At 39.5% G+C, this 9,567-nt stretch overlaps 1 protein-coding gene across 1 annotated transcript; it reads right to left on the bottom strand.

Moving 5' to 3' along the window:
* Positions 1-318: 318 nt before the first annotated feature.
* Positions 319-7,920, bottom strand: LOC139191986 (uncharacterized). Its single transcript, XM_070813027.1, has 4 exons — positions 6,924-7,920; positions 6,243-6,482; positions 5,815-6,152; positions 319-528 (listed from the first exon to the last, which is right to left on the bottom strand). The coding sequence occupies exons 1-4, from the start codon at positions 7,918-7,920 to the stop codon at positions 319-321; spliced, it is 1,785 nt and encodes a 594-aa protein (XP_070669128.1).
* Between the last annotated feature and the right edge of the window lie 1,647 nt (positions 7,921-9,567).

Below are 9,567 nucleotides of genomic sequence, written 5' to 3'. Positions count from 1 at the left end.
CAGCAATTATTTTTTTGGTTAGTTGATACAGAACAAGGTTAATTTATGTTGAAGAAAAATCTCATAATAATAGCATTGAGCCATGATTTTAAATTTTTGTTTGAAATTAATGTTAACTTTATTGTTAATCTCGTTACAAGTTTTGTTTTTATGATATAATTATTTTAATACTAAATTTTTCACACATGTTAAAGATCTACCAGCCTTTTTGATTAAAAATTTTCATGCCAATAACAAAAAGGAACCTTTAATTTTCTCTCATTAGTTATATTGCTATATTTTTTGTCTCATTTTGTTTATAGGATTTAAAGGCTCTTCCTAGTTTGAATTCCTGGCTCCGCCACTGTACACACACACCTTTTGTTGTTCTGCAGTTTGATGATCAGTCTTTTGATTTTTCTGGCGTTGCATCAGTGTCACAAGGTGCACCTGCAACGCCTGGTAATTAGTGTTCATCTCATGAACTGCACCTTTTAATCGTTGATTTTCTACGTTCTTACGGCCTAATTCAGCTTGAAGAACTGCCAACTGCACCCAAGATATTATATATTTTCACTTAAATATCGACCTAATTTAAGATCAAAATAGTTTATTATTCGAAACACTTGCGTAAAAAATGTATTAGAGAATATAGTAGTAGGAATATCACCATATCGTATCGATTTTTCAAAGCTGAGAAGCAAAAACACTGACTAAATATTTCATGTAGATATACCTCATTTGTTCTATGCTTGTCTTCCATATATATGAGGCCCTTACAACCCAACAGCCAATGGTATTAAGCTAAATATTTATTTAATTTTTGCGATGCGTGCGTTTCGGTTTCAGTAGGATTTTAGATATTCAAAACCAAAATCAAACAGTTTTTCTCAACTGCGGTTCAATTTCAAACCAAAATCATTTCAAAGCTGCAAAAATCAAACCGTTCGGTGTAGTTCGATTTAGTTCAAGTTTCGGTTCCAAGTGTCCATCCCTACCATTAAGTAGGATCGGCTGTATGAATCATAGAACACCAGTGCGCTCGGTTTTGCACCAAGTCTTCCGTTTACTCCAAGTACTCCATATATTTTCTTATAGTCTGTTTCAAAATCTTGTTAGATCTTTTTCTATCCCTTTTGTCTTGAACCTCTTTCTCACTAATGCTACCACTCTACTAAAAAAACATTATGATCGACTGAACAAATTCATACCGATATATAATATTACTTTCAGCAAGGCATTTTAGTATAGTAGATGGATTACTGTAGAAAGTAATGAAAATAATTCAAAATTTCTGGTCACAACATTATTATTATTATTTATTAGTAACTATTATTATTATTTGAGGACTGGATTAGGGTCTTTGCAGCAGTACTCTAGTCTCTAACCCACTGTATGTCTGTTCAAGACGTTGCCGTCTGGATCAAGCACAAGGTACACACGGTTGCAACACAAATTTTCAAGTCGCACAACGCCTGGGGAAGTGTCACAACTGTAAACAGGCGGGGTTGTGTGATTATTTCTTGCACTTCCTTTGCAGGCTTTTCAACTATGTATATTTTCGACTAGCTTATGGTCTTCTTTTATATGAATTTGCTCCTCTTGTCATTTTATAATGCTATATTGTCAACAACATTAATTTACAGAGAAAAAGAATTAAAACCTAGGTGCAAGGGTCCATCATATCGACCTAACCCACAAATGCATGCATTTGTTCGTCTATAAATGGTAAAATTTTCAATTTGGATTTAGGAATTAAACAAATTCATGAACATACAAAATTATAGAGGATTTCTCTTCTAAAAAAAGCCAATGTGATTCATCTGAATCAATGTGAATTTAAATGGAAAATATTGTTAACAGTCTTCCCTCGTACACATCAAACCTCCTCAGCTAATCAGAATCAGAAGGTGCAGTCAAGTAGGACCATAGCTAAATTACAACACCCGAAGGTGAGTCCTACATTTATGTAGTCTGTCAGTACGCCGTGGGAATCCTCGTGGGCCACCAACACTGCTAACTAGAACCTGGAGGGGCGCAAAACAAAATTGAGTGGGTCAGTAAAACAAAGCTTTTTGAAAACATTTCAATTAATAACATTTCTAACCCCTCGTGAATAATATAAGCACTAACACCAGGGATGCAGGTTTGAGCTTTCAATACAATTCACATCACAATAAATTACATGATTAACATAAAACTCATCTGATACTCACCTATGCGTCCACAACACCATTTCACATATATATGCATCAATTACTAATTCATATAATTCATAATATGCATGCATGGCATTTTAAAAAACACTTTCATTTAAATTCAATTTCTGGGAAGAATCAATAGTATATAGGTAAATACAGAAAATACTGCCCACTCACTGGTAAGTCGAAGGGTCGTAACCCCGTGACGTCCTTGAATGCGCTGGTCCTCGGGATAGGTATCACCTATATGCGAAACAACTATAAAAACATTATTTAAAGCACATAACCGACAATTCGTAATAACTTCTCATACGATGCTCAATTTGGGTATATGAATATACCAAAGTGACCTACTCGACGTCACGGACGTCGAGGTATTTTTAGAAAAAAATTTCGAGGCCGCACTTGCCCTCACGCGCCGGGAGGGGCACGGATTGGTTTTGCCGGGCGCCGGAAAACTGGAGATTTTTCAATCTCCTTGTTCTCCGTCATTCCTCCACCATTTCTTACGTATAATATATCAAAATGAAGATCTTGACGAGATGAACACATCCATACCTGCCTCAACCCCCAACTCGCCAGGGATTCACCGGAAAAAGCCTCGAAAGTTCCGGCCGAATTTGAAAAGTTTCGTTCTCAGTCCTCCGACGTCCAAATTCTACCAACGACGTACCCCGAAGCTCGTGAGGACCTCCTTAAGCTCACTGTGAGCTTAAAATTCCCTGAAATTCAACAATTCACGTGTGCATGAACAGTGCACATTTTCGGGGTTATGGTTTCACGATGATAACGAAGGTTTTAAGTTCTAAAATTAGTATATTTGAACTCAGGGACTTAAGAGGAGTTCGATTCTTACCTTAGAACCTTCGATCTGTGAAGATTTAAGGGCTTTGTTCTTTGTCCGTACGGTTTCGAGAGAGAGAGAGTGAGAGAACTGAGAAGGAGGAGAGAGAGAGGGATCGGGGAAGAGAGAGAGGAGGTGTCTCGTGTGGTCCAACCAAAACAATCACCATCCAATCCCTTTAGGTCCCTAACCACACAATTTACAAACCAATTTTAATCCACTTACAATTTTCCAAAAGTTTGGGAGAGTATGAATAATTCAAAATAATATGTCACACGTACCTTAATCACCTTAAGGGTAATTTCGTCTTTTCACATCAACGATAAGGTAATTCCAGGACGGGTTGTGACAATCTACCCTCCTTATAGAATTTCGTCCCCGAAATTCATACAACCAAACAATCCACTTAATACTCATAAAACAACCTTGGATACATCTCTCTTATTCGATCTTCTGTCTCCCAAGTAGCTTCTTCTACTGAGTGGTTCTTCCACAATACTTTTACCAAGCTCACTGTCTTATTCCTTAGAACTTTGTCTTTCCAATCCAAGATAGTCACTGGTTCCTCATCATACGTCAAATCCGGATTAATCTCCAAAGGTTGAGGAGGAATCACATGTGAGGGATCTGAAACATAATGTCGAAGCATCGAGACATGAAACACATTATGTACCTTAGATAACTCCGGAGGCAACTCCAATCTGTAAGCAACTTTACCAATCATTCAGTGATCTCATAAGGTCCTATATACCTAGGACTTAGCTTGCCTTTCTTTCCAAACCGCACTACACCTCTCCAAGGTGACAATTTCAAGAATACCAAATTACCCACGTCATATACTCGATCAGTAGCATGTCTATCTGCTAAACTCTTTTGTCGATCTTGGGCCGCTTTCAGGTTAGACTTAATCACCTGAACATTTTGAGTAGTCTCATCCACAATTTCTGAGCCCTCAAGCACTCTTTCACCAACCTCTGACCAACACAATGGCGTACGACAAGCTCTACCATAAAGTGCCTCAAATGGTGACATACCAATGCTCGAATGAAAACTATTATTGTAGGCAAATTCCATCAAGTCTAGGCGATCATGCCAAGAATCACCAAACTGTAACACTGAAGATCTCAGCATATCCTCTAATGTCTGAATAGTCCTATCTGATTGTCCATCTGTTTGAGGATGATAAGCAGTGCTGTAAAGCAGTTTCGTACCAAGAGTTTCCTGAAAAGCTATAAAAAACTTAGAAGTAAATCTTGGATCTCGATCAGAAATAATATTCACTGGAACTCCATGATACTTCACAATCTTCGTGATGAACAACTTAGCCAATTTATTCAGGGGACACTTTTCCCTCACTGGAATAAAGTGTGCTGACTTGGTAAGCCGATCTATAATTACCCAAACGCCATCAAATCCATTTCGTGTACGTGGAAGCTTATACACGTAATCCATAGTTATATTTTCCCATTTCCACTGAGGAACGGGCAGTGGTTGCATCCGTCTAAAAGGCTTCTTTCTTTCTGCTTTGACTTGCTGGCAAACAATACACCTACTTACATATTCTGCAATTTCCCTTTTCATACCCGGCCAATAATAAAATGGTTGAATGGTATGGTACATCTTAGTCCCTCCTGGATGCATTGCATAAGCTGAACAATGTGCTTCATCCAAAATTTCCTTCTTTAATTCCTCATTATTCGGCACATACATTCTGTTCTCCTGCATAAGCATGCCATCTGATTCTCGAATCCTGAGGTCTTTCTTTTTCCCTTCATTTCTCAATTGAATCATTTCTTGAATCTCTTCATCAACCATCTGAGCTTCAAGTACACGATCGACTAAAACTAGCCTGACTTGAAAACTAGCAAGAAAAGCTTCTCTTCAATCTTCTAACTCCAACTTTACTCTAATAGCTCTCAAATCTACAAGAAGAGGAACACGGCAAGCATACAAAGCATTGAGTCGACCTTGAGGTTTCCTACTCAGTGCATCAGCTACCACATTTGCACGACCCGGATGATACTCAATAGTGCAGTTATAATCACTTAGTAACTCCATCCACCTTCGCTGACGAAGATTAAGATCATGCTGAGTAAAAAGATACTGAAGACTCTTATGATCTGTGAAGATCTTACACTTCTCACCATAGAGATAATGTCTTCAAATCTTCAAAGCAAAGACAATGGCTGCCAACTCAAGATCGTGAGTAGGATAATTCATTTCATGAATCTTCAACTGTTGAGAAGCATAGGCAATCACTCTATTATGCTGCATCAAAACACATCCCAAACCATCCAAAGAAGCATCACTGTAAATCTCAAAGTTACCGCTATCATCAGGAAGTACCAATACTGGAGCATGAGTGAGGCAATAATTCAGCTGCTGGAAACTTTGCTCACAATTCTCGTCCCACTCGAACTTAACATCCTTCCCGGTTAATTTCGTTAGTGGCAAAGCAATCATAGAAAAATCTTGAACAAACCGTCGATAATAACCTGCTAGACCAAGAAAACTCCGTACTTCTGTGACGGTTCGTGGTTGTTCCCAATTCTCCACTGCTGTTATCTTTTGAGGATCTACTTGAATTCCTTGTGCCGATACTACATGCCCCAAAAATGCCACTTGACTTAACCAAAACTGACATTTGCTAAACTTGGCATACAACTAATGCTCCCTCAATTTCTTTAATACCAAGTTAAGATGTCTAATATGATCTGCTTTCGACTTAGAGTATACCAGAATATCATCGATAAAAACAATGACAAACCTATCATGATATTGCTGGAATACTTCATTCATTAGCCTCATGAAAGCTGCAGGTGCATTAGTCAATCCAAATGGCATCACCAAAAACTCATAATGTCCATAACGGGTCCTGAAAGCCGTTTTAGGTACATCTTCATCTTTAATCTTCAACTGATAATATCCAGATCTCAAATCAATCTTGTAGAACACACACGCACCTTTGAGCTGATCAAATAAATCATCGATACGAGGTAATGGATAACGGTTTTTAATCGTTACCCGATTCAATTGCCTGTAATCAATATATAATCTCAAAATTCCATCTTTCTTTCTTACAAAAAACACTGGGGCTCCCCAAGGTGAAGTACTAGGTTGAATGAAACCTTTATCAGTTAATTCCTGTAACTGAATTTTCAACTCTCTCAATTCAGCTGGAGCCATTCTATATGGAGTCAAAGATATAGGATCCGTACCTGGAAGCAAATCAATCGAAAACTCCACATCTCTATCTAGCGGTAATCCAGGCAAATCATCTGGGAATACATCAGGATAATGCCCGACTACTCTAACTTCCTCCACACTGCTAGGAACAACATCATTTAACACCACATGTGCTAAGTATCCTTGACAACCTTTCGATAACAACTTCCTTGCTCTCATGGCAGAAATAACACCATGTCTCACCCCACTTCTTTCACCCACAAAAGTAACCGCTGGTAGTCCAGGACGATGAAAAGTAACCGATTTCCCGTAACAATCTATATGGGCACGATTATAATGCAACCAATCCGCCCCTAAAATCACATCAAAATCCACAATGTCCAACGAGATAAGATTAGCTGGCATAACTACACCATCTACCATCATTGGACACCCTGGATAAACACTATCAACATAACATTTGTCTCCTCTAGGCATAGCAAACTCTAAATCAAATCCTAGAGGTGTAGGGTGAGGTTGAGTCATTTGAGCAAACGTATGAGAAATCACAGAATGTGTTGCACCACAATCAATCAAAACTCTAGCAAAATGACCAAGAATATTTAACGTACCCATAATCAAATCTGGATGATTCTGAGCATCTTGCAGTGAGATGTGATTAACACGTCCTTGAGCTTGCTGTCGTCCACCACGACCTCTGTTACCTTGGTTACCTCGTCCCTGAGAAATACATCCCTGTCCTAACTGGCTAGACTGCCTAGATGGTCCTGCACTGCTAGCAGCAACCTCTCCATGTCGGGGCTGACCTCCCTGATGCCACTGAGATTCGCTAGCTGGCATGGAAGGATATGAAGTATAACCTCCAGGATCTTGGGAATACCCAGACTGAAAATAAGGATCCTGAGAATACTGATGTTGTCCGGAAGCATAGGGAGCAGCATCACCCTGATAGTGATAAGCACCACCACGACCCGTCTGACCATAACTACCTGATCCAAAGTTTTGCTGAATCGGCGCTGGATGTGGCATAGTAGACTGCTGAGACCTCTGCTGACTCTGGGGACACTGAGCAGCCCTATGTACCAACTGTCCACAAGTGTAGCAAGCACCACCACTTATTCTACATTCTCCATGATGTCTGAAATTACAACGGCGACACAACGGAACACCAGAACCACCTGCACCACCAAAGTCTCTCTGCCTTTGAAACCTGGGTCCACTAGCAAATCTTCCACCTCTCATCGGGCCGGTGACACTAAATCCTCCACTGGAAGAACTCGAGCTCGCTCCACTTTTCTTGAAATTCTGTGTCTTACGGGGTCTCTGAGTGGAGATACCTTTACCCCTATCATCTTTCTTCTGATTATCATTTTTATCTTCATCATCCTCACTATTACTAGGAAGGTTGTCGGAATCCTCCATCCGAACCAAAATCTCAGAAAACTCATGATAAGTGGTGTAAGGAAGCGCACTAGCAAAAGTTCGCCATTTCCTCTTAGTTCCCAGCTTAAAACGGCGAAGCATCTCTGCCTGATTACCAGCTGTATCAGGATCATAACGAGATAAGTCTGTAAACTTCCTGTAATACTCATGCGCCGACATATTCTTTTGCTTCAATTGAGTGAACTCCTGCTTCTTACGATCAATGTACTCCGGAGGAACAAATCTTTTCTTAAAATTCTCTTTGAATACTTCCCAATCAGCTGCCATCTCAGGTGACATAAATTGAGTTTGATTTACCCACCAAGTTGCTGGCTCTCGCCCTAAAGACCAAGTAGTGGTCTCAACCTATCTATTAGCAGGAAGATTCCCTTGACTCTGCATCACCTGAAAAGTCTTCTCAATATGGTCTAACCACTTTTCTACCCCTTCATGACCCTCATTACCCATGAAGCGGTCCAATTTCAGATTATACATAGTCTCCAAGGGTGTTCTTTGAGGAGGAGGATGACGGATTGCATTCTGAAAGGCATGGGCCATCGCTTCCCCTAATTGAGTTATATCAAGGAAATTAGGCTCAGAAGCACGACGTGATTCCCTACGAGGTGACATAGTTCTGATAGAAGACATCAAAAGATCATTAGAGCATTAACAATTTATACATGACTGCAACCTAGGCTCTGATACCAAACTGACACACCCCGATCCTAGAATCAAGGCGTGCTGGCCGTCACGTGAGTGTGACGTAACCAAAAGTGTGACGCGGAAGCAATAGGTAAGAGAAATACGAAGAAATAAAAACCAAATACTAGCAATAATATCCAACTGGCATGTTAAAATGAGTTTAAGTGTGAAACACACATATTCAGAGCATAAGTACTAGGTGCAGTCAAGTAGGACCATAACTGAATTACAACACCCGAAGGTGAGTCCTACATTTATGTAGTCTGTCAGTACGCCATGGGAATCCTCGTGGGCCACCAACGCTTCTAACTAGAACCTGGAGGGGCGCAAAACAAAATTGAGTGGGTCAGTAAAACAAAGCTTTTTGAAAACATTTCAATTAATAACATTTCTAACCCATCGGTGTAAAACCTGTATACTTTCCCAGCAAATAATATAATATGCATATAAATCTTCCTATATCTCAAATCATAAATCTTTACCAAAAACCAGAAAGTATGCCATGCTATAAGCGTCAACAATAGAATAAGAATGCAACATTGTAATAGGTGAAATAAGGAATCAACCGGAGACCCTGCAGTTGGTCCTGTACGGTTAATTCTAAAGCTCAATATCCAATCCAACCGGAGTCACAACAGTGACCTGTATGGTGCTACTCTGCACGTAAATCGAAACTACCTGAAGTAGTATGTACGATAAGAATGGTGTAAGAATACGCTCTAGTGCTTCTCTCATCAACAGCTGTATAATAATCTAAAATCACCTACAGTCGGAACCATTCTATGGTCTGTACGACATGTCAGAACCCTCTCATGGTCTGTACGACATGCACTTACTTGGAGCTAAGGTGAGCGTGCGGTGCAAGGTGAATAATATAAGCACTAACACTAAGGGTGCATGTTTGAGCTTTCAATACAATTCACATCATAATAAATTCCATGATTAACATAAAACTCACCTGATACTCACTTGTGCGCCCACAACACCATTTCACATATATATGCATCAATTACTAATTCATATAATTCATAATATGCATGCATGGCATTTTAAAAAACACTTTCATTTAAATTCAATTTCTGGGAAGAATCAATAGTGTATAGGTAAATACAGAAAATACTGCCCACTTACTAGTAAGTCGAAGGGTCGTAACCCCTGTGACGTCCTTGAATGCGCTCGTCCTCGAGATAGGTATCACCGATATGCGAAACAACTATAAAAATATTATTTAAA

Source organism: Malus domestica, chromosome 15, assembly GCF_042453785.1.
Source record: "Malus domestica chromosome 15, GDT2T_hap1".
In the NCBI taxonomy this organism is placed as follows: Eukaryota; Viridiplantae; Streptophyta; class Magnoliopsida; order Rosales; family Rosaceae; genus Malus; species Malus domestica.
This window is presented reverse-complemented; position numbering and strand designations above follow the sequence as displayed.

Bases quoted from the DNA above. Each gene is read 5' to 3' on its own strand.
- LOC139191986 (XM_070813027.1), bottom strand. From the start codon at position 7,920: ATGGCAGCTGATTGGGAAGTATTCAAAGAGAATTTTAAGAAAAGATTT. The intron at 6,483-6,923 runs GTAACCAAGGTA...CTGGACTACCAG, and splicing joins ATGTATTTCTCAGGGACGAG to CGGTTACTTTTGTGGGTGAA. The intron at 6,153-6,242 runs GTACGGATCCTA...TAACTGATAAAG, and splicing joins TTCGATTGATTTGCTTCCAG to GTTTCATTCAACCTAGTACT.